This window comes from Notechis scutatus, chromosome 2, assembly GCF_049901735.1.
Source record: "Notechis scutatus isolate UNSWTSFEM ecotype Mainland chromosome 2, rNotScu1.2, whole genome shotgun sequence".
Lineage (NCBI taxonomy): Eukaryota > Metazoa > Chordata > Lepidosauria > Squamata > Elapidae > Notechis > Notechis scutatus.
This window is the reverse complement of record NC_142010.1, coordinates 154,374,159-154,399,487: the sequence shown is the minus strand read 5'-3', so window position 1 is coordinate 154,399,487 and position 25,329 is coordinate 154,374,159. Positions and strand designations below refer to the sequence as shown.

Below are 25,329 nucleotides of genomic sequence, written 5' to 3'. Positions count from 1 at the left end.
AAAAGCACTTGAAAAGATTGGTTAACACACACCTAGAATAGTGCAAGCCTCTTCCACGTGGCTATAATAGCCAGGCCCGGAACAAGGTCAGCAGTAGGCTCAGCCATTATTATAAGAGGAAAAAAATTAATGACATAAAAGGGAGCAGGAAATAAACAGTCCACGCTTTTTGCTCCAGGATTGGCAGTTGAACTGCTGGTTCTGTTTAAAGCAATGCAAATGTACATCGGCCTGGAGCTTCCCCTTCTTCTTCACTGTCACTGGATACAATCCATGACATGGATTTGTAGGGTGTCCATGTCTGGAGCTTTATACTGGCATTTGGGACAATAGTGGGTAGGCTGTTCTTCTAGAACATTTTGTCTTCGCCCTGTTACAAGCTGGGGATGGAATGGGGTGGTGCCCATCAAGAAATCTGGAAAGGGAAGGAAGAGCAAGTTAGCAAATTGAGCATACTGTATAACCGCTCCTTCTCTAACAGAGATGGCAGTGTTTAGTGAATTATGAAAAGCATTATCTGGTAAAAAATACAAGAAAAACAGGGGTATTAGTTCTACACTGAATTAATGGAGGCAGTGATTAAACAGCCCAAAGATACAATTGATACAATATAATAATAGAGAAGTGTATTTTTTATCCAGCCTTTCTATGGAAAGGTTTTCTCCCCCCCCAAAAAAAATAAAATAAAAAATCATTGGATTATCTTAAGCAGCTAGCAACAGTTAACCTGCAATATAAAGAAAACTACTTTTCAGAGGGAAAAAAAACAATTTTAAAAAGGTTCAGGAAATTACAGGCCATGTACTTTTCACTAGGAAGAAAAAAATGGATATACAGAATAGTATACAGAAAATCCAGCAGATTCCGGAGCATTCAACATTGTGATTTTGAGAGGGGATGCAAAAATATTTGTGATCTATGCAGTAGAATAAAATTGTGCTAATAGAGTATCAGGAACAACTTGTTTCTTGCCCAGGCTTATCAAGCTCTCCAAGCGTGTCAGAATGTTATACTGTTTTTGGTAGTCGGCATAAGAGGGCTTTGAGGAAATCCCATGAAAGGCTCCATCCAGTATAATTATGGACATAAGAAAAGCGGACAGCCCATTTTAGGGAAATGATTAAGTAACAGCAAGCAAGAGCTGGTCTAAATATTTAGTTAAAAACAAATGGTTGACCTTATGCTTGTAAGATGGGTGTGACTATAATACTGCTGCATGGCTGGTCATAAAACACCTGAAAGCAAACTGGCCAAGATGGATTTTTACCATTGTCTTTAACAGCCAAGAATACTTTCTACAATCCAGTTTACTTTTCTGATTCTTTCAGGATAGCACTGCACACTTCCAAAGCTGCCCACAAGCATTGGGGCAGCAGCCATTCAACATTTTTTTTTGTCAAGATTGCCAGTGAAGCTGAAAGGTATTTGAAATAAAGATAATGCTTGGAGGCAAATATTTCTGTTCAAAAGATAAAACCTTTAAAATACTAAAGGAGACAGGAGCCTGCTGTGTACACAGGAGCACCACACTGCTTGACCTAATTTTCTGAAACTAAAGGTTAGCAGTAACCTAACAAGGTCTGTGGGAATATCAAATTATTAGGACATGTACATTCTTCACTAAACATTGAAAAGAGTGTTCTCCGGTGAACAAAGATGTGAAATTCTATATATGGAAGTGAATTATATCTCATTTCCCACGTATGTCAAGCTCCAAAGTGCCAATGACAAGAAAAATACCTCAATGAAAATATTGTCTACAGCAAAAATTGAAAGCAAATCACATATTATAAATCAGGAATTAAAAATGAAGCTACCAGAGTCTCAAGTACTGACATAGGAAAGAAACAGCAAGAAGTTTCAGTGCTGAAAACATTGCTGCAATTTAGCTGCAGAAGTTTCCATTTTCCATTTGTTTAAATTTATTTTGCTTCCAATGAAAGCAAGAGTGTTTCCAAGATAGCTATTGTTTTCGTGTATATCAGAGCAAATGGCAAAAAAAATTGAACTACCTTAAGCAAACTCCTGCTGCAAACCTAGCAGCAGCAAAAGATTTGTCTGCAGTAAGCCCCAATCTGAATCTCTTCAGTTTTATATTTGCCATATGCCCTCAAACTACTGAGATAGCACCCAATTTTCCAGGAAATTTAACTTGATTTACCTACAAAGTATGACAATAGATCTGGACCTTTAAGTTCAAGAGATAAAGTATTTCGTTGATATAGTGGGTGGAGGGTAAATTCAAACTCACAGATAAGATTAATTACTTCATAAATAACAGTAAAAAGATGAAATACACAGCTCAGATACACAGGCCAAAGATCGGCCTTTGATTCTTAAGAGCATCTATTTCCTACATCCAAATGGCATTTTGCCTACGTTGTAAAGTGAAAAACATACATCCTTGCTGAAGAAACAAATCTAAATCCTCCAGCCCTATCAGGTCATATAGCCCTTAAATCCTTTCTTGCGTCTGTTCTCTCTGGAGCTGGAGCAGCAGTTTAGGGCTGTATGGTTGCCTTCTGCAGCTCTTACCTGATCCTGCATTTGATTGAGTCACATGCTGCATCTTCACTGCCCATGTGCTTACAAAGTGCTTTTTATTTGCCCTGCTTTATAATTATGCCAGCCTCTGGAATTAGTGGAGACCATTGCAAAATAATGCATAACACTATAAATAAGTGCCAACACTTACTTGGCTGAGGAGGTGGACGCATTTCTGAATGGCGGTTCCTCATCTCATCCATCAGAGCCCTAGACAGACAAGAAAGAACACCAGAAAGAAATGGTGGAAGAACAGTGAGCAGCATTGCCTCTGGCTACGGACTCCAACAAATATTACAGAAGTTATTAAGTTGGAGTAGGAAAATGGTTCTATTCTAGATGCGTAAGGGTTTCTTTCCGTCCTCTAATCTACTCACCGGCTGACTCCTTCAGAGTCGGCTTTCAGCTTTTCATTCTCCCTCTGCAACTGGGCAACCTGCTCCAGCAGGGTCTCTCGTTGTTCGTGTAGCTTTTCACGTGCCTGGCGCTCTGCCAGGAAATCTGTCTTGTAGATATCAGCCTGAATGGAAAAGATAGGACAAAAACTGGTGGCACACTGATTAGAAGTCCCACTTGCCAGGAGTTCAATCCTGACGGAGCTCAAGGTTGACTCAGCCTTCCATCTTTCCGAAGTTGGTAAAATGAGGGTCCACTTTGTTGGGAGCAATATGCTGTAAAGCAGGGGTCCCCAACCACCGGGCCGCGGACCGGTACCGGGCCCCGGAACAACTCCTACCGGGCCGCTGGCTTGCTGGGCGCCGCCATCTTTTTCATGAAAAAGTGCTTCCGGTGAGCTTTTCCGGGTAGACAGCTCACGGAAGCGCGTTTTCATCAAAAAAGATGGCGGCTGCGCTTCCAGTGAGCTTTTCTGGGTAGAAAGCCATTTCTACCTGGAAAAGCTCACAGGCTTACTGGCGCCATCTTTTTTGATGAAAGCGTGCTTCGGTGAGGTCACGGGCGCGTTTTCATCAAGATGGCGGCGCCAACTGATGCGGTACCAGGCGCGGCGTCAAAAAGGTTGGGGATCACTGCTGTAAAGCACTGTGGAGTGCTATAGAAGCCTAAATGCTATTGCTATTGCTGTGTTTGGTTTTTATCCCAATTTTATTACTTTATAAGTAACTCAAGGTGGTGAACATACTGTACCTAATACTCTTTCCTCCTGTTTTCCCCACAACAATAACCCTGTGAGGTGGGCTGTGCTGAGAGTGAATAATTGGGCCAAAGTCACCCGGTTGACTTTCATGGCTCATCGCCACTACTAGCTTGGCAGAAGCAGGCCAAACTGGTAGAACACTACCAAACTGGCTGGTAGGCTGTGTTTAGGTTAGAACTAGAACTTACAGTTTCCTGGTTTCTAGGCCAGCACTTTAACTATTAGATCATAGTGGCTTTCTCATTACTCATGCTGAACCACTCACAAATACATAGGAATCCCAGCCTCTTTTCTAACAAAGTGACATCATACTCACCTGGGCCTTGAGCACAGGCACAGTCTCCATGACAGTTTTGTGCTGTTCAGCATCCTCCTTCAGCTTGTCAATGTGCTCTTGCTTGGCTACCAGAGCCTCTTCAGCCTGCTGCAGTTGCTGAGACAGTTCACTAAGCTGCACATCCAAGCCCTGAGGAGGGGACAGTTTACAATGTTGACACTCTGTGCAAAGAAATCTTTTTTTTTTTCTCCTGGCGCAAGAAAAGATTGCCCCCTCCCGTATTCTGGCTCCCACTCATCCCCAGCGTCAAGATTTTCCATTACAATTCATCAAATGTCTCCCACCTTGCTTCGTTTTTCAGTTTCCAAGCTGGTTTTGATGTGGGCATCGTACTCTTGGAAGAGCTGGTGATAGGCCACCTGCACTTGGGCTAGTTTTCTCCTAAAAGGAAGATTATACAAATCATTGCCAAAGGGCCCAGGTTAATCCGAATACTTCTATCAAAAATACCCTCGCTTCCTTTGTTTCTGCCTGGATCACTTTCACACTCACTTTTCCTCTGTGGCACTCTGTCGTTCCACTCGCAGAGCACTCTCAAGGTTTTGCACCTGCAACCTCAACTGATCCACTTGTACACCGTGCTGTTTGTTGCGGATTTCAGCCTCTTTTTCAAGCTGCTGCAGTCGTTCACCAGCCCCACGAACCCTGTAGAGATGGCACACACGTCATCTAATTCTGCCTAATTCACCAAAATTCCAATGTCAGCAGAATTCCCTTCAAATGTCTACCCAGCAAGTACACACCATGACAACACTAGATCCAGCATTGTTTGATTCAGTAAGTTTTCTATACAGCTTCCTGAGTCTTCACCATCATGCTCAGGGCCATCATCCTCTTCTGTGGCTTCACATGGGAAGTGTGTTACTTTGGAGGATGTGCATGCAATTGGGGGTCCCTCTGAGCTCTCCATCCCAGCTGCCTGCACCCCTGAAGAAGCAACCCGCCTACCCCTTCAGCAGTGCAAGTGAACAGAGTGAAAACAACAAAGAAACATCTCCAGCTCTTCACTTCTTGTCATTATTTTTGTTGTGATCTGATAGATCACCTAGAAACTCACAACAATACCCAGTTCACAGCTGAATTTAAAAAAAAAAATGTTCAGTGACTGGAGAACTGGAAAGAAAGAAGTGCCTTGCCCTTCTGGCCAGGAAGAAATGGGGTCTCTTCTCTGCTTTTCAAAGTGAGAGGTGGTTCTTCCAAAATCAACAAAAGGACTCTGGAAGGTTTCAAACAGCCAATCTTTCACAGTTGGTACAGAAAGATACTGTAGGCAGATTTAGGGCACGAGGGCTATCCCATAAGCTCTGCTAGTTTGAAGCCAGATCTACTTAAAGAGGAAAAGCAGGGGAGTCACCCTCCCTGTCCCACACAGCAGCCTCAGCTCATTGTTCCATAATGGCTGCATCACTGCAGAGAAAGGGGTCTCTCCCAGCTGTCTGCCCACAACATCATATGCCAACCTCCTGTATGCCTCTCACCTCTCCTCCAGCTCTTTGTTTTGCTCTGTACAAGTTTCGAGGCGGCTTTGGCTCTCCAGCAGCTCCCCCAACAGAGATGTCACCTGGGCCTTTGCTAAAGCCTTATCCTCCCCAACTTGCTGTAATGAGAAGAGGGCCCAGGGTCAATACATCTACAGGGGGATGAAGAGGAGCCCCCCTGTTTTACTCCTCCTTCCCAGCTTGCAAAAGAGGGCCTGGGAACACATTCACCTCTAGTTGTTTGGTCAAGGTTTGTAGCTGCTGCTGGATCTCCTGCTCCCTGGCAGTCCGGCAGGCTAGCTCTTCCAAACTAGAGGCCAGCTGTTGCTGAAGGGCTAAGCTTCTGGGGGTGGGACAAAACAAGGAGGGACACAGATTGAACCAATGAACTTCATCAGTTTCCAAATAACAGGCTTTACAGAGTTGGAGTAGAAATACATAAAAATACCAAATTTAGGAATGAAATAAAATGGAAAAGGAAAAACCCAGTACTGTACTAAAGTCTAAAAAGTTAAATACTTCTTTCATGATAAAGTTACTTTGCTAAACTATTAAAGGCCATATTTTTATAAAGTAGCACAAAATAACATAAAATTGAGACAGAGCTGCCAAATGCCATGCTTTGTTTCTACTTAAATGAAAATTTGTCTTGTTTCCTAACCATAAGAGCTATACAACACAATTTGGAAACTTTAAAAACGATGCCACTGCCTGAAAGAAGAAATGAAACTCAGAATTTCTCTAGCCTGCTCAGGAAATTGCTTATAAGTGACAAATTTCATCATAAAACTGACATACAGTTTCAGCTGCACCTGCATGACTGGGACAAAGCCTCATTCTAATGGGAACATGTTCATAGCCTCCTTCCAGTAAGGCTGAAGGCAGCCTATTTTGCAGGAGTAAGAGTGTATAGATATTTAGACAGGACATTTGCTTTTCAAATCTAGGAAAGCTCCTAGTATCCCTCTATGAATTAATATCCATTATTTGCTATTTGATAACTGCTTTAGTACTTACCATGCTCCCACTCCCAATATCAGGGCTATAACAAACAAATAATTTGTCATTTATGCCTCTAAGCTCTTCTTCTAAGTTGAGTAAATGCTATCTAATAGAGCCAGTGGGATTAAAATTTCAAGGAAGAACATCAGTTTGCCAGTAGGTGATTTTACATATCCAAAATCCTGGTTCTACTGGCTTACAAACGGCCTACAATGAAAAGATAACAGTGGAGTAATTACCTTGTTCTGGTAATGGTTGAGGAAAGAGCTCAGAAGTGTTTGTGATTCTCAACTGAGTATCAATAGGTATTTGACTAGCCTTATTTTCCTTTCTCATCAAAACATAGCATTTCCTTCAGTTGTGTTAGCCATTCTAGAGAGGGTTATTTCTATTTGCTGTTTCCTCAACCATCCATTTGAAAACGTTAGTCCTTGATCCGTCCTAACAGCATGCATGCTTACATGGCTATTTCTTATAAAATACCAATGCATCATTATCTACTTACTCATCTTCAGCCTCCTTCAGCCTTTTTTGCAGCTGCTCAATTTGTTTCCCATCAGCACTGTGAAGGGGAACAGAAAATACTGAGAATAATGATGATGATGATAAGGATTGGAAGAAGAATTATTAGAAGAATAATTAGAATTAGAATGAGGAGGAGGATTGATCTCCACTGGCCATTTTCCATAATATTTAAATGCTGTGGATATTGCAGGGTATTGTGTACATTAAAAACTGCAATGCTAGGGACTATATGGATGGAGGATGCACAGCAACCTAAATTCTGAACTTCTAAATTATTATCATCAGGTATATTTCTGCACATTCCTATGAAATATGAGAGTTACTGAGGGAAAAGGTCTTTTCCAGACCTGTTTTGGAACATCTCCAAGAGGAGGTTATCACTATAATGCATTTTCACCATCATTATTTTTGTCTACCATTTTTAACTTAAGTTGTCTTTTTTTGCAGATATATTTGTACATTTATTGTTATACATTTACTGTTTGGGGCAGTTTTATCTATATATTTTATTGTACCTTTAAAATAATTCCTTGTAAAGCACTCCAAAACAAGATGCAAATCTTCATAATAATACCGATAAGATAAATAAGTATTTTAGAATGAGTATCCAGGTTAGTCTACAAAGGTCTTAGGATACTTACTGGTCCCCTGAGCTCTGCAGGGATTCTACTTCCAGGGACTGCTCCAATGAACAACCATTCTCCTAGGAAGGTAACAAGAAGGGTACATTGTGAGATCAGCCTTACCAGCTCCAGTTGCTTTCCTCATCTCTTTATGCCACTATCATGAACTTCACATGATCGTCTTTCCCCTATGGCCTCCCTTGTCCCATTATACATTCAGCATCTGTTGCTGCTGCCACATCTCACGTTGATATTTATTCTGACCTCTTCTACTGGCACAGTGACCTTTGCTGTTTGTTGCAGTATGGCGATCTTAGCCTTCAAGGCAAGTTTTTCTTTCTGTAAGATCTGGTTGGCATCTTGCAATGCCTTCCAGTCCTCTTCTAGCTTTTCCTTTTTTTGTTTTAGTATCCCCGATGTCTGAAATAAAAACAATGGGAAGAAGGAAAATCTTTGTGATGAGAAATTGTATAAGCCACCCACAGCAGGTGAAATGATACAGCCTTAATCTATCTACAGGATGAGGCAAATGTAGAAAGAATTCAAATCTCTATTTTCTATGTTATTGCTTTGCATCAATTACAAAGCTCATCTAGGTCAGGTTCTCTTATGTGAAATTTTCCAAAAGTGCTGAACTACATTTTCAATTCAATCATCTTCCATCAAGATTTGCTACCCTAGTTAAAGCTGTTGGAATTTGTACATCAGCATATCTGGAGGGCACTGAATTAGAGAACTGGTAGATAGATAATGCACACCTACCACAGTAAGTACATCTTCCTCAGTAAGAGTCACAGTGTCTGACTCGTCTTGTGTGCCAGGGAGGTCTTTTTCTAAGATAAATGATTGAGAAGCTGTCTGTGAAGAGTAACACAAAAGTATTGATGTATGTGATAGTTCTGAAATTGCTTCAATGTTTTTTTCGCATGCCAATATACACCACACATTATAAGGATGCATTATTCTTTAGCAAGATACTTAAACTGGAACAAAGGGGAATCAGAGGAAGACCCCAAACTCTTAACCCTTCTCTGTTCCCAACTGCACCCAGTTGCACCTTCAGTCGCTCCATGTCCTGAAAAGCCTGTTGCAACTGTTTTTCCAATTCCATGCGTTCCATGTGCAATTTTTCCACCACATGCCGAGCCTCCTGGAACTTGCTCATAATGAATTCTTTCTCCTCCTTTTTGGAAGCATGGAACTGTACAAATTCCTGGTACCGCTCTCGTAGCATGTGGTTACTCTGTCGGATGGCTTCTATATGCAGAACACAAACAAAGGACGTTTACTGGACTAGTGTCCTACCTTCTTTATGCATTACATTAGAGGACGATGATTGACTAAACAATAAATCCACCATCTCATCAAAATCCCTCTTTACTATGCAGGATGAGTGCATTCTTCTGTAATGAGAATTGAATTCTCACTTTTAGTCATATGATCTCACATCTCAAGAGACCAAATTCCAATAAAGCTAGGGAAAACATGCCCATATAACGATGTCTAGGATCAGGCTATCAAAATCAGAAAATTTGACAGATTAGAATTTCATCTACTCTCCTTATCAGTCCTATTTCTCTTTCCTTTCAAATTAATTATTCTAAATATTCGATTTATTATTACAGTGGCAGTTTTTATTATACCTACAATCTATTGCTTTTATACTGTTACTGGTCGGACTCTCTCTTCATTAACATCAGCATGTATTTATTTCTACAATTTCCATCAGTAAGTTTAGTTGCAAGAGAACCATTCTTCTCTGATTTGTCCCTGTAATTCAGCCATTCATTTCCATCTGGAGTTAGGTAATTAAGTAGCACTTCTCTTTTGCAGGAGATTATACACAATGACTGCCCTTGTAGCTCTTGCCAATAGCCCAGACCAAAAGAAACTATTCAAAACTTAAAAAGTGCTGGCGGGAAAGGGATGACTGCTCTGAACTTATTCTGTCCCTGATTAAAAAGTAAAACAAAACAGTGGAGAATCTACTCTTACATACCAAGTCTAGAAAGGAAACAAGCAGAGGAGCAAGAAGCTTTCCAGCCATCAACAGAAAGTAACTAGACAATTTACAAAGCTGTCTAATATAAATTCAAAGAGGTGACAAATAAAGCTTTTGGAGTTTCTGATGTGAAAAAAAAGGAAAGCTAGAATACTTGAAACCCAGTCTTAGCTAAGTAGCCAGTTGATTAGTTTTCTTCCTAAAGACAGCAACTCACTAAATATAGGCAAAAGTAAAAACTGAAAACTCAAGAATCTAATCAGTGGTTGGATATCTCAAGACTTCTGAAGTTACAGAATTATAATCCCCACAGGGTTCCTCATGATTAATCATGATGGCTGGAGCTGCAGAGAATTACAATTCATAAAAGAAAGCCAGAGATTCTAAACCATTCTAGTTATCTACCTTATCTGATACTTAAAATATTGCCTGATTCATTTATGGAAATGTCTATTATAAGAGACAGGGACTGAATATAAATTGAATGGCAGGACACAATAAGAGAATATTGAATTTATCAACCTTGATATCATTTAAACACGATAGTGGTGGTCACTCCAGCATGTCCTCACCTTTGAGATCTCTGTTCTCAGCCAGGAAATATTGTACGGCTTCATGTCCTGCTAGCTCAGCTGGCAACTGAAGAGTACCAGCTTTGCCCAGTGAGGAATCATCTCCCATCATGCCATAGTCACCAGCTGGGCACCCACTTGGCTGCACCATGTCGCAACTCCAATCCCCTTGGGCTATACTCATCCAGCCAGATCCTGGGAACAGAGGACGCATACCGTCAGAGCCTTCATGAAAGCACACACGTCAATAACCACATATGACAATAACCACAGAGCCTTGGTGGCGCAGTGGTTAGAGTTCTGTACTGCAAGCCACTTTTGCTGACAATCTGCTGCCTGCAATTTGGCCATTCAAATCCCACCAGGTTGACTCAGCCTTCCATCATTCCGAGGTCGGTAAAATGAGAACACAGATTGTTGGGGGCAAGATGCTGACTCTGTAAACTGCTTAGAGAAGGCTGTAAAGCACTGTGAAGTGGTATAGAAGTCTAAGTGCTATTGCTATATAGGGGATATCCCTTTACCTCGGTTTATGAAAATGAGATAAGTAATGACATTTCACTTCCTCATTTACGTATGACTGGTCTATGCAGATGTGGAGAGATTTTGTCTTTTTTTCACTGGTCTCAAGATCCATTAAAATGAATCTAGTGAAAAGGATATATAATTAAAGTACACTATGCAAGGAATTTTTTTTCATTCCCAGTTCATAGTTCATTTTAAAGAAAATTTTCTCAATTTCAACAAAATAATTTATGTATAATTTGTGAGGGAATAATAGATTCTGCTTTTTCTTTCAAAAAATGAAGCCTCAAAATATTGCTAATCAAATTCCCAGGGATCTAACAGCAGATCTGGAACTACAATTTTCTACTTCCAGGCAAGAGCTAACAGGTTAAATCATATTATGATTCATTGTGATGTGTGAAACTTGTTATGAAAATAGCAGGATAAAAGGAGTGAGCTTAGTAGCCTACCCGCTCTTTAGAAAGGGAATGTATGAAAATGCAATAAATGAAATGAGCTCAGTGGGGAAGAGAAAGAAATAGGCCTATCAGTTGCCAAGTACCTTAAAATAAAATTAGCAGTTATTCCCTCCACTTGCAAGTTTCCCAAAACCTCTGGCTAACAGCTGTTTAAAAAGACTTGATCTAGACCAGTGGCTTTTAAACTGTTTGTTCCAAGTACCCATTTTTCATGTCTCAAAAACATTTAAAAAACAAACTGTTGCTTTACAGAAATGCCTCGGCAGTGACGGTTCCAAACTAGATCCTTGATTCACAAGCAAGCAGTTACAAATTGCTCTATTATCCCCGGGATATGCCCAAGTTATTCCTTTGGGCGATATACCTCCAATCTAGGAACTCATGCTCTACAGCGGTAGAAGGGGCGTCTACAGTACTGGCACTCTTTCCCATTCTAGCTTTCGATTGTTTAACTACAATCCCCAACATGATCTGAGTTTGGGGGTTAAGAGGATGGAAACCATAATCTAATGCATCTGGACAGCGCCAGCAGTGGGCAAAGGTTCCCCAAACGCCTAGTGCCCCGGGCCGGACGAAGGTGCCCGCATGGCTCTCAGACCAAGATGACGTGGAAGGACCAACCCCCTTGCCAAACAAAACCCCTCCTGCAAAGCGCAGCCCCAACCCAAAGCGGGATAAAAGGAAAAGTCGCTCCTCTACTTCGAAATTCCAGACCCCACAAACCTTTCTAAGGGTTTCTTCCTTCCTGGTATGTTGTTTTCTTGTTTACCGGAAGTGACATCTTAGAAACAGAAAGAGAATGGGGAAAACGAAAGAGGCCGGCCTCGAGTCTAGGAAGGGCCCGGAAGCAACGTCAATAAAGGCGGTGACCGAAGGTAGAGCAAACAGTGTGTGTGTGTCAAAGCTCTAATGCAGGGGGTCTCCAACCTTGGCAACTTGAAGCCTGGCGGACTTCAACTCCCAGAATTCCCCAGCCAACTTTGCTTTAATGTGCCTAAGAATGCTTGACTCCTGAGTCCCAGAACTTCCGGCGGCCAGACGGGCGGGAGCATCGCGGCGAGGGTGGAAGAAATGAGCGCTTTTTCTGTGCCTCTTAAGTGACTTCCGCCCCCTCCCTCCCTGATTTTTTGCAGCCGAGCTGCCGTAACGTTTGTTCCCTATTAGTCCTTCTCGTTTCGTGGAAGAAATAGCGACGAGTCCTTTTTGAAAGACAAAACAAAAACTGATTAACAATAATATTTGGGATGCCCATATGTGGTATTGTGCACTTACATATACACAGGGATAACCAACCACTAACATCTTGAAAACAAAGATGAGGTGTCGGTGTGAGTGTGAAGAGATTGTTAAACTTTAAGCCCCGGTTATAACGAATACTGGATAAGGCTACAGTCTCTCTGAGTCTGCCCCAAGCTGAAACTCACTTCTGTGTCAACACATCGTTTTATGCTGTCCTTCCAAGATTTGCTGCTGGCAAATTCAGTTCCTTGTTGGACTAGTCCTGAAAACCATTTTTAGTCACCATTTGCATTTTCTCTACAATGATAAGAGAATTAAGACTGTATTTTTCTTAATAATCCACTCTTGCATCATCTTGCAGTATTGGGACAACGTTTCAAGGGGTTGAAACTGAAAATGTGTGGTGCTGGTGGCATTTCAGTAAATGCCCCCACAATTGTAGCAGCAATACTGGGCTTGACAGGAGAAAGAACTACACTGTGGTTCTTGTAAGTTCTTTTGTGCCATTGTATCCCACTAATGGTTTGAAAAAGGCATCAAATCTCCAAAAAAACAATTATGGCTCAAGAGGGAGTGACCAAAAGAGTTCCAAAACTAACCAAGAATTCCTATCATTAACTTATTTTCTCCCAAAATTGCCGGTCTATCATTTCTAATTAAAATTTATGGTGGATGATAATTATAACGATGTGTTCTGGTTATATTAATTGCAGCTAAAATCTTCATTTTCTTTTGGCTACTGAATGTATTTAATCTGAATGAAAACAATTGTTGGGAAAAGAATTAGGAAAAAAAATACATCACCCAAGTGTGTAACTTTTAAGTTGTTCATGATTTATTATCAGGTTGTAAGCAGAATTAGCATGCATTTTTCAGCTCCATCAACCTGTATAATTATATATACTTGAGCACCTGCCTCCTTGGAAGATATACATAATTTTGCATACATTTCACTGTTATATCATTCAATTTTAAGAACATTTTAATTACAAGTAGCTCTTGGTGCATACACTTATTCCATCACAGGTTTAAGTTTACTCAAAAACAAAAGTCACTTTTGGATGGAATTTATTTTCAATCAGGTTGTTTAGGATTTAAATCTAAACATATAAATTATTTAAATTTATATTATTAGTGGGTATCATTTGAATCCAATCCTTGGCACTGTTCTCAGGCCACAAATTCTTATACACATTTAAACCAAAATCAAACATATCTAAAATCTGTTGTGTCATCTCAACTGCTGTGGTGATAAACTGTACTTAGCATATCATGTAAATCTAATAAATTAATGTTTTATTCTATCAGTTATCACTAAAGTTGGAATGAGGCTGCATGATGGTCCCTAGATAGGCACCAACCGACTTCAGTAAAAAAAAAAGATGCAAATGAAAAAATAGCATGCTGCCTAGCAGAAATCCTCTAGAATCCATCTTATTTTTAAGAATATAATCTGGACTCTTGGAGAGTGTCAGGCCCTGTTGAAAGGTGTCAAAATGCCTTTCTTTCGAGGATTCGATTTTCCCACTGGGAGAGCTCCGGCGCAAGGATACGGACAACTGCCTGAAAGCTGGATCTTTTTATTTTTCAGGAAGGCGGAGAACAGCGAGAAGTCTGCGTTCCTGGGCTAGCTAGCTTCTTATGGTAAGCCCCTGGTTTTTTATACCTTTTTCTCCCTTTGTAAGTTGATTTTGTGTAAGTGTTTGTATTTGTGCCTAATGTTTCAAATCCTGTTTGAGTTTGTCTTTATTTCCGTCGGAGGGCAAACTCTGCGGGGTGCGGAAGGCAAACTCCGCAGGGTGGCCAGATTGTATTATTGGTTTTCTATAATCTCTTTTAGCTTTAAGATAGTTTTTCATATTTGTTCTGTGGCAATCTCCTGTCTGTCCCTTTTGTAATTTATATTTTGTGTCTTTTGTCTGTTTGTTTTGTTTATTTGGTATGTCCTGTGTTTGTAAGGGTTTTCTAAATTATCTTTTGTTTCCTTTTCCTTTCCATTTGTCTAGTTTTCTTAATTACTTAGGCTTTTGTCTATAGGGATTCTTTAATATTTTTTATTTGATTCCTTTTCCTATGTAAGTTTGTTTTCTGGCTGACCTGATGTTCCCCTTGGGCTTTTCCTGTTTTTTGTGACACTACTGCCTTCATGAAATTCCCTTTCCACAGCCCAAAACCAGGAATGAAACATAGCAATTCTTCGTAGCTGCGTTTTTATTGTTTCACACCAATAGACAAAATCTTGCCAGGCTGAGGACCCAACTATGTGCATCTGCAATATATTTTGTGAACTACCGGTATTAGGGAATAGCTGTCTTTCATATAATATCCAGACTAAGTGTCTCTTATTTCTCTGGAATGCATCCCCTGCTTCCTGTGGATGCATCTCACTAAATTCCATCATAGAGACCCAATAAAGTGTAGACGTGAAGGTACTAGACTTGGACAGCTTTAAGTCTATTTTCATCCATTAAAGCTCAAAGGGTGCCTATAGGCTAGTCTCTCTCAGTTCATTCTACCCTGCAGTTAAGGGTCTTTATCAGGGTGACTCAAGTCAAAAAAAGGGCAGGGTTTTTATTGCATTGTCATGTCCACCTTCTTGACTTTTTAAATTTTGTACCATGGATGCCCCTGCTGACGAGAAAGTGATGGAGAAAAATTGGAGGAGACAATGGCTAGGTATGCTGCGCTAAGCTCCTAAAAGTGGGATTTATGTTTAACAAATGCACACAAATTGACATAAAGTAAAGGTTAACTGAATAAACTGGATTAATCAAAGATCATCCTGAGCAAGATAGAAGTTGAAAGAAAAAATATATCATTTGTTTGACATCATAAATGGAAGTTTTGTGACATAGCCATCATTGCAGCCACTCTTGGAACAGTCCCTGCAAGTGCAACATGCTTTCAAATTTATAAATGTAACATCTGCTCCCAAAATATTGTGTCTTATCAGCTGGAATCCTGAACAGGAAATTCATTCTTCAGAAATGAAGTGAACCAAGTAATGATTTAAAACCATGTCTAGCAGCTGTGTGGCTAGAGATTTACCACGGTTGCTCTCAGAGTATTGGTTGACTACATATGTGATTGTTCTGTCTCACTTTTCTTCTTTCCCAAAAGATGAAAGAATACAAACTCACACAAACACAGGCAGGCAAGCTGGCTCGGACTTCACAGAGTTAATTCTTTGGAACTGATAATATCCTCTGCCTGCCAAGTCCGAACTGATAACAAATAAAAATCTACTCACAGAAAATTACAAGGCAGTCCACAAAATTCATTCACAAAGAAAATCTGAAGTAAGATTAAACTTTGTCCCGTACAAAGTTCCAGCTGAAAACACACCCACTTTTATCCCCTGTGGGGTGTGGCTCAATGACTCATCTCACTCTCTGACCTTCCCACACCTCCTACATTGCTGCCCACATTTCTCCCTACGACGCTGCTTAAGATCAAGCCAACAGTCTTCCTCTTTACTCCCTGTCAGGGGCTGCTCCGATATGCCTTTCTCCTGATTAATCTCAGGCTGTTCCTCCCGGTTGTCTGATGAAACCTGAGGCATTATCAGGGAGGAAGGCATTGCCAGAGAGGAAGGTCCTGGGGAGGGAGGCATTCCCAGTTCCTCCTCCTCATCTTCCAGGTCTTCTTCCTCTGACAGCATAGGCTCAGGAATCAGGGCCACAACAGGTGATAGTGCCTTTTCACTTTTCTCTGCTTATTTTTTTTTTTCAACAAAATAATTATCAAACTACCATCTTAACCTCCACATTTCTTTCAATTATAATGTTTAATGTTACTTGATGTTTTATGTTACTACCTTATTCTACTGTACCAAAAGGAATTGGAAGTCAATGCTTTTCTTCTCTCCTTTACCCTACACTTCTCTCTCTTGCCCTTTTTATCCCCCCCCCCCATTATTTTCATTCTTCTTTATATCTACGGAGATTCTCAGTCATCCAGGTCATAGTTGTCCCAAAAGTGCTTCTTCAAGAGGCAATTGAACTTCTTTATTTTTCTTTGGAGATGTTTTGCTTCTCATCCAAGAAGCTTCTTCAGCTGATCTTGTTTGTTTTTATTTATTTTTAAATTTATTTTGCTGCTCATCTCCCCTGTAATGGGACACTAGGTGGCTGTTAATATATAGTTATGTAATATTAATAACATATGCCCTTACCTGGCAGAATACGTATGTTTTGCATCTGTTGGTTAGTTAGAGAAGATGTTACATTGCTGCCAATGGCAGTTTTAGGATGACCAGATCAGGGCTACAAGAATCTGGAGTACTTCTAAATAGCTTCAAAGTATTAAAAACTCTTAACTCTCTGTTCCTATCTAGTGATTGTCCAAAGATTTGCAGTCCAGTACCAGAAGACCTAGGCAGTGTACAACTTCAATCTGTAGTCTGGCCAAAGGATCCTGCATTCCAATGGAGACACGCACTGGCTGGCCTTGGAGATAATGGGCTAAACCTTTGATTAAAAACAAGGAGCCCTTTTATGCTTACTGGAATGTAACTTATTGCGTTCTTCGGAAGTTCCATTGTTGGTCCGTGTTTTAAGCGGGAATTCTGTGTGTTACTATTGGCTGAGCAGTCTGACAGCAAACTATAAAAGGGAGCTGTCAGACAGCATCAGCTGTTAGCCAGTCCAGCAACGTATCGGCTGACGCGGGTAACCTGTTTCTTTGTTACAATAAACACTGATTGTTTGTTAATGCCTGCCTCAGCTCATTCTTAGAATAGACTACAATATTGGCGACAAGGATGGGATGCCTGTCTGAAAGCTGAGGAAGAACAGAGCTGGAGGTATTATTGTTCCTTTTGTTACCTCAGGAAAGACAAGATGTCGACCGCCCCATCATTCCTGTGTTTCCACTCAATGTCAGAGACTTGGGAATCATACATTAATCGTTTTGACTGTTTCTTAGATGCTGCTGATTTGTCTGAGATTTCAAACCATAGGGAAAAAGCGTATTTCTTAAGCTTTTGCGGGGCTGCGGTTTTTGATACTGCCATAGCATTGTTGGCGCCTCAGACTGTTAAAGCAGTTTCATGGGAAGAATTACAAGAACTTTTAAGTCATCATTACTCGCTTAACCATCTAGGATTGCGAGGCGGCACGCATTCAGGAGAACAGTACAGGCTGAGGGAGAGACTATCAGTACCTACATGGCCGCCCTCCAAAAAGCGGCACTGCATTGTGAGTTCCTGGATCTCGAGGATCAATTGCTTGATCAATTAGTATGTGGTGTACGAGATCTCAGGCTTCAAAGGCGCTTGCTTGCCAAGGGCAATTTAACCCTTAAGATGGCTGTTGAGGAGTCTCAAATGGCAGAAATGTCAATTCTCTCTGCTGCTGAGATACAAGGCTCTAATAGCAATGCTACAAACAAACCAAGCACTGCCATGCATTACGATGAGTTTCCCTGACGAAAGTTCTGAAACCGACGAAGATGTAAATTGCCTCAGAGGGCAGCCCCCACCACAGCAAAAGAATTTGATTCCAGATAACAAAACTATGCAACCACAAACAACCTGTCTGAGTTGTGGTGGTAATCATTTAAGGTTTAGAAACGCAGATTTAGAAACGTAGTTTGTTTAAAATGCCAAAGAAAGGGACACATAGCTAGGGTTTGCAAATCTGGAAAAGACTTTAATTCACAATACCAGCCTCAAGTTAGATCACAAAAACAAAAAGAAGAACGTTTTACTATTACTAGGGCTTCTTACAATTCTAAGTCACCTAACAATTTTTCTAACCAGATTTACACTAACAAAATTCATGTAACTGTCTCCTTAGAAGGAAAGCAGTGTCCAATGGAGATTGATATCAGCTCATCGCTATCCATTGTATCCTGGAGCATTTTAAAAAGGTTAGTTCCTGCCATCACAAAGAAACATCTCCAGCCATGCAAACTGTCCCTAAAAGACTACCAAGCGCAATCTATTCCAGTAATTGGCACAGGAAAATTTAGCATCCAATTTCAAAATTTTGAGAGACTGCTTCCTCTCACAATAGTAGAAGGCACTCTACCAAGTCTATTAGGGTTAGACTGGTTTAAATCTTTGGGATTTACAGTATCTGGAATACATTCCATTCAGGATCAGGATTTACAAGCCTTATTAAATGACTTTAAAGAGATATTTAGTGACGAATTAGGTCAATATGTAGGAACTCCAATCTCATTTACCTTGGACCCTAATATTGCATGCATCAGGTTAAAACGTAGAAGAGTTCCTTTTGCATTAAGACCTAAAGTTGGATAAACTAATAGCCCAAGAGGTTCTAGAACCCACAGATTTTGCAAAATGGGAAACCCCTTATTGTGACACCTTTGAAGCGGGATGGTTCTATCAGGATTTGTGCTGATTATAAAAGTACCACAAATAAGGCCTTGCAAACCAATGCATACCTAGTGCCCATAATTCAACATCTGTTGCACTCACTGGGAAAGGGGTCTATTTTTGCAAAACTAGATATGGCCCAAGCCTATCAACAGTTACCGGTTGATAACCTTACAACGGAGGCACAAACTATTGTCACCCATCGTGGTGCTTTCAAATGTATAAGATTACAATTTGGAGTTTCAGTAGCACCAGGGTTATTCCAATGCCTTATAGAGAGACTACTTCAAGGCATTCCGGGGGTAGTGCCCTACTTTGATGACGTTCTTATTTCCGCATGCAACAAAGATGAACTTTTCAAACTTCTCAGAAGGGTCCTAACATGTTTCAAATAAGCAGGTTTGAAACTGAAGAAAAACAAATGCAAATTTGCCGTCAAACAAGTAGATTTTTTGGGATATCACATAGATACTAAAGGTATTCATCCCATTTAATCCAAGGTAAGAGCTATTAAGGATGCCCCTACACCATTCAACAAGACTGAGCTGCAGGCATTTTTGGGGCTCCTAAATTTCTATAGCTCTTTTCTCCCTCATAAGGCTTCAGTGGCAGAGCCGTTACACAGATTATTGGATGTGAATGCTTCTTGGACATGGGGGCCCAAAGAGGACTTTTCCTTCAATGCTGTTAAAGGTCTGCTGTCATCTGATAGTGTGTTAATACAATTTGACAGGGATTTACCTTTGGTACTATGCTGCGATGCATCTCCTTTTGGGATAGGCGCAGTGTTGGCACACAAATTGCCAAATGGCCTAGAAGCACCGATAGCATATTTCTCCAGGACTTTATCAAGCACTGAGAGAAATTATGTGCAGATCGATAAGGAAGCCCTAGCAGCAGTCGCTTCCATTAAAAAAATTCATGAGTTCCTCCATGGTCACCATTTTCAGCTTGTGACTGATCACAAACCTTTATTAGGCATTTTGTCTGGGGATTGTCCAAGTCCTACAGTATTGTCTCCAAGAATGACTAGGTGGGTAGTATTCCTTGCTGCCTATTCATATACATTAATACATAGAGCGGGGAAACACCTTAGTCATGCAGACGCTTTAGTCATTGTCCCTTACCAACCCCTGTAATTGACCCTGCACCATCATTAACTGTGTTCTCTTTGGATGATCAACAATTACCTCTGACTGCAGCAGATATTGCTCAAGGGACCAAGTAATATTACAGGTTTTGGACTGGGTGAGAAGGGGTTGGCCCAATTCTTACCCTTTAGAGCCAGGCGGCATGAGATGTCCACCCAGCAGGGGTGTTTATTATGGGGTTGCCATGTCATTGTCCCTAGCAGGTTGAGGCCTGGGATAATTGACAGTTTACATGAAGGACATCCAGGTATTGCCGAATGAAGGCACTGGCAATGAGTTATGTCTGGTGGCCAGGCATAAATGCAGACATAACGACTAGGGTCAGGACATGCCAGGCATGTCAACTATTGCGGCCTGCCCCACCAGATGCCAATCCAGGGGAATGGGAATCGGCTAAGTCCCCTTGGTCATGAGCCCACATAGATTTGGCAGGCCCTTTCCACGGCCACATATTCTTAATTGTAGTGGACTCTTATTCTAAATGGGTTGAGTTGTCCCTCATGCATTCTACTACTTCGGAAGCTGTCATAAAAGCATTAGACCATTTGTTTGCAACTCATGGATTTCCAGATGTTCTATTTTCGGACAATGGTCCACAATTTGTATCAGCTAAGTTCGAATTGTTTCTAGCTAAGAAGGGGGTCCGGCACACTCTGATAGCCCCTTATCACCCGGCAGCAAATGGGCAAGCTATAAGGGCAGCCAAGGAGGTTTTAGGCAGAATCAAGGGTGAAGATTGGCACTCAAAATTAGCCACTTATTTACTATCACAACATATCACCCCCAGCTCAGTGACAAATTGTTCTCCAGTAGATGGGATGCTGATGGGAAGGAGGCTTAGGAATAATTTAGATAGGCTCCATCCAAGCTACTCTCCTTCAATTCCCTTAGATTCCTTTAGCCAGGTGAGGTTGTTCCAGGTAAATGACCCCGTATATGCTACGAATTTGGGGGGTAATCCTCTTTGGCTTCCACGGCAAGTGGTGGCTGTAACAGGCCCCAGGTCGTATAAAATTGGGTTACAGGATGGCAGAATATGGCATCGCCATATCGACCAATTGAGAGGTCGTTGGGGCTCATCCAAAAGTAACTCAGAGGGGAACGAACAAACAGAGGGAATGTGTTGTGGAGATGATGAACTGGAGTTCGAGACACCAATGAGTGATGCACATGCTGAAACAAACCTACCTGATGAAGAGTTCCTGCGAGATTCCGAGTCATCTTCGGCCAGGGCCGCCAATTCTGGAGAGTCTGGTGACAGCCGATCCATTCCAACCAGCTGAAAAGACTGAACTGCGCAGGTCGGGGTGAGAGAGACAACGCCCCACCTACTTAAAAGATTATGCATGCTCCTAGCTGGGGGAAAGGAGTATTGCGTTCTTCGGAAGTTCCATTGTTGGTCTACATTTTAAATGGGAGTTCTGTGTGTTCCTATTGGCTGAGCAGTCTGACAGCAAACTATAAAAGGAAGCTGTCAGACGGCATCAGCTGTTACCTGCCAGCTAGCCAGTTTGACAACATATCAGCTGACGCGGGTAACCTATTTCTTTGTTATAATAAACACTGATCATTGGTTAATGCCTGCCTCAGCTCATTCTTAGAATAGACTACAATATACTGGTAGCGAGGACAAATGGTTATCCCAAGGTAAGACTGTGGGATTGTTGGTGGGGTTGCTTTCTTATTCCTCCTCTGGGTGAGGAGAGGAAAAGTGCAATTGGAACCACAGAGAAATCTCAAAGAGTTATGTGTGTAACCTGTCTATGTCTAGATGGGGGAGAAATAGAAATCCATGTCCAAGATTAGGCTTTTAATGACTGCCCTACTGTATAAAATCTGGGATTTCCACTTCTGGTTTCTTAGTTTTGCTGGTTTGGTTCCGTTGGGTTTATTTTTGCTTTCCTAATTTGTGCTTGAATATGAATTTCTTTTTCAGTGCTGCTGGTGCAAGTAACATGTAACAAAAGAGCAGCTAGACAAAGTGAAGAAGCAAAGATGTTAAACCAGGTAGGGTCACTTCACTTACAATGGTTTTATATCTCCACCTACAAAGGACTTGGGGAGCCAAGTATAGTTACTTACAGGTATAGACACTTCTGCTGCTGAATACCAGGCACTCACGAAAACAGAACCTGGGGAGTCCTATGGGATCATGTCAGGAACAAGCAGAGACAAGGTCTGTTGAGGCCTGCCTAACATCTCATTCTGGATGCAGTGATACTACTCCAGACAGATCCAGTGAGCTCTTTGGGGGGGTTCTTCTGGACTCACAACTGCTGCTCAACAAGGTGGCAATCATGGCTAGAAGAGTCTGCTCAACTTCATATTGTGTGCCAGTTGTGACTATTGCAATACTCTCAACATGGGGCTACTCTTGAAGAGTATCAGGAAGCTTCAGCTGGTGCAGAACACAGCTGCATGGGCAGTGCTTAGGCCCTCTAGGGTGGCCCATGTTACATCACTGTTCATCAAGCTGCTCTGGTTTGTCAGTTTGATTCTGGGTCCAGTTCAAGATGCTGGTTATCGCCTTTAAAGCCCTTCATGGTATAGGTCCGGGCTATTTGAAGAACCATCTCATTCCAATGGGACTAGCCTGCCTACCTGTGCTGGCGGAAGAGGCATGCTATGGATCTGTCGGTCAAGGAAATTTCAAGTGGCTGGGTCCAACAGAAAGGCCTTTTCTGCACTGGCTCCCTCCCTCTGGAACATCATGCCACCCTGCACCCATTTTTTTCCAATAGAGCTTGAAGACATGGTTCTCCCAACCAGTTTGATGGTCCAATGGAGATGTGGCATTCTGGAAGTGGCTAATGATAACATCCCACATTCTCCCTTTGCACACTTTGCTCCCTTCCTCTCCCATCTTGGTCTATTTATTTTTACCAAAAATTAAATTTAACACCTCTGTTTATATTTTAATGTTATGGCATTTTTATTGAATGACTGCAAACTACCTAGAGTTGCCTTTGTTGAGATGGGTGACGTATACATTTAATTAAATAATTAAATAAAAATTTTAATACCTTTACGGGCTTTATAGAACTTATTCACAAGGCAAGCCATCGCCTTGATCTAGTGTTTAGCCATTGCCTTGATCACTCTAAGAGCAGTGAATGATGACACATAAGAGCAAGAAGCTTTAGAGACCAAGTTCAGAGGCAAATGTGATAAACAATTGAGACATTATCCTAAAATCTTGTGTGGTACAATCAGAAGAAGCTCCGAGTCACATCCTTGATCCCATCTGTGGATAAATTCAAGGTTTTTTTTTCAAGTTCTTGGGCAAATGATTTAGTTTTAGAGGCTCCAGTCAGTATCCAAGTTCCTTCTGAACTCTGTTATGAATAAGCCAGTTCCATAGCTTCATGGACCAGATAACCTGCATTTGTGCTGTGTTGTCATTTTGAACAATGCTACATCCAGTACAATCACAACCTTAACAGAAATAGCCTGAGCCAATTCCATAGCTTGCCATTTGATAAAGTAGGTAAGATTCTTGGATATGTTTATATTCAAGATATATGTTTACAAGTACCAGGAACCAGTCTAGAAACCAGGTGAGTTCTAGTCCCACTTAGGCATGAAAGTCAGTTGGGTGATTTTGGGCCAGTCACCCTCTCTCAACCCAAACCACCTCATAGGGTTGTTGCTGTGGAGAAAAGAAGAGGAAGGAGTGTTAGGTATGTTTGCCACCTTGAATTATTTATAAAAAATAATCATAAAGTGGGATATAAATGTATGTTTAGGTCACTATTTGAATGTAGGATCCTTCCCCAGCTTGGCTTAGAAAGCCCATTAAAGACTCCCAATAATATGTCCTATCTACTGTATCAAAGGTTGCCATGGGATTCTGAAGTATTAAAGGCCTAGACCAGGGGTGTCCAACCTTGGCAACTTTAAGACTTGTGGACTTCAACTCCCAGAATTCCTCAGCCAGCTTCTGGGAGTTGAAGTCCACAAGTCTTAAAGTTGCCAAGGTTGGACACCCCTGGCCTAGACCAATGATCATTCAATTTATTATTCTTTCTTGCAGGTGGAATTTCCTACTAGCTTCTAGGGGTCATTGGTGAAGTCTATGATGAAGAAATCCATCTTTCAACAACTATGGGCCAGTGTTCACAGTTACCTAAGCTAATAGAAAAGATAGTGTGGCATTCCAGTTCTGGTAGCTCTTAGCTTAAACAAATTATCTTGATCCTTTTCAGCCTATGTGTAAACTGGAAGTTGGCATGAAGATTCCTTTGTCATCCTAAAGGAGACTCTTCAGTGGGAGGTAGATAAGTGTAACCTTCTGGATCCCTTGGTAGCTTTTTATATTACTGACTACAGTGTCTTCTTGAAATACACAGTTAAGGGAGAGGGAGGTATGAGGGGTTGCTTTTGGTTTTTCTGTCCTAGAGGTGATTTTTAAAAGTAATAACTGGGAGAATTCTGGATGTCACTGTTGCCCCTTGCACAATTGTACTGGAAGGACCAAAAAGGCTCTATCTTGTCTCTCATGTTGTAGATTACGACTACAATTAAGACTAGAATTTCCATTTTAAGTCATTGTGGTTGCAAGTCATCTTCTGACTGGACCAAATTTTGAAATAATGTTTACAATGGTCACAAGTCAAGTCACACCATCATAACAGTGCAAATGCAAATTGTGATCACACAACTCCAAAATACTGCAACCAGTTATAAATAACAGATAACAGATAATCAGAGTTGAAAGGGACCTTGTAGGTCATCTAGTCCAACCCCCTGCCCAAGCGGGAGACCCTACACCATTTCTGACAAATGGCAGTCCAATCTCTTCTTGAAGGTCTCAAGTGATGGTGCTCCCACAATTTCTGAGGGCAAGCTGTTCCATTGATTGATTGTTCTCACTGTCAGAAAGTTTCTCCTTATTTCCAGGTTAAATCTCCCCTTGTTCAGTTTCCAACCATTATTGCAAGATAGTTGTCAAGCACCCAAAACTGTGGAATTGTAGGGGCAGGACAATGGTCATACATTCAAATTTACGTCCTAGCTGATTTTTTTCAGAGGCCATGACAATAAAGTCTAAAAAGAAAAAAAAAGATGGCAAGCATGATGAAGTGAGGGGTCTCACTCTCCCTTGTCTTGGGTAAAAAGCCTGGAAGAGCAGAGATGGGGCCACCTCTGGATTTCGGGAATAGGGGAACCTTATAACAGATGGTAGGTGCTGCTACAGAGAAGGCACTCTTCTGGGGCTCCAATAGATGACCTTGTTTAATTGCCATCTTGCAGTATATTGGAATAATAGAGCCTGAAATCAACAGATCTATAGGATATAGTTCCAAAGGACATGGTCCTTTGCAAAACCCTTGAAATTAGATGCAGTCAAACATTTCTTCCCTTAGGCACC

The 25,329-nt window shown here is 41.2% G+C and overlaps 1 protein-coding gene and 1 long non-coding RNA gene across 3 annotated transcripts; one reads left to right on the top strand and one right to left on the bottom strand.

Moving 5' to 3' along the window:
- Window positions 1-166: 166 nt before the first annotated feature.
- IKBKG (inhibitor of nuclear factor kappa B kinase regulatory subunit gamma) lies at window positions 167-12,087 on the bottom strand. 2 transcript variants are annotated; one of them, XM_087956933.1, is made up of 15 exons: window positions 11,949-12,087; window positions 10,240-10,434; window positions 8,723-8,922; window positions 8,428-8,523; window positions 7,930-8,085; window positions 7,684-7,745; window positions 7,023-7,079; window positions 5,747-5,858; window positions 5,516-5,634; window positions 4,530-4,682; window positions 4,322-4,418; window positions 4,017-4,166; window positions 2,922-3,064; window positions 2,696-2,754; window positions 167-415 (listed from the first exon to the last, which is right to left on the bottom strand). In XM_087956933.1, exons 2-15 carry the CDS (start codon window positions 10,421-10,423, stop codon window positions 258-260), a joined length of 1,746 nt encoding a protein of 581 aa, XP_087813059.1. In that variant the 5' UTR covers window positions 10,424-10,434; window positions 11,949-12,087; the 3' UTR covers window positions 167-257. The 2 variants fall into 2 exon arrangements, with proteins under 2 accessions (XP_087813059.1, XP_087813060.1); XM_087956934.1 differs by having other exon boundaries at window positions 10,240-10,436; window positions 11,921-12,001.
- LOC148132346 (uncharacterized) lies at window positions 11,665-25,329 on the top strand. The gene is made up of 7 exons (XR_015747865.1): window positions 11,665-11,973; window positions 12,826-12,952; window positions 14,056-14,108; window positions 16,801-18,339; window positions 20,940-21,613; window positions 21,895-21,965; window positions 23,992-25,329. It is a non-coding gene; the product is annotated as an uncharacterized LOC148132346 (long non-coding RNA).

Coding starts and splice junctions, on each gene's coding strand:
- IKBKG (XM_087956933.1), bottom strand. CDS start 10,423: ATGAGTATAGCCCAAGGGGATTGGAGTTGCGACATGGTGCAGCCAAGT. Junction 7,746..7,929: donor TCACTGTGCCAGTAGAAGAG/GTCAGAATAAAT, acceptor TTACCTTCCTAG/GAGAATGGTTGTTCATTGGA. Junction 4,167..4,321: donor AAACTGAAAAACGAAGCAAG/GTGGGAGACATT, acceptor TCCCCTCCTCAG/GGCTTGGATGTGCAGCTTAG.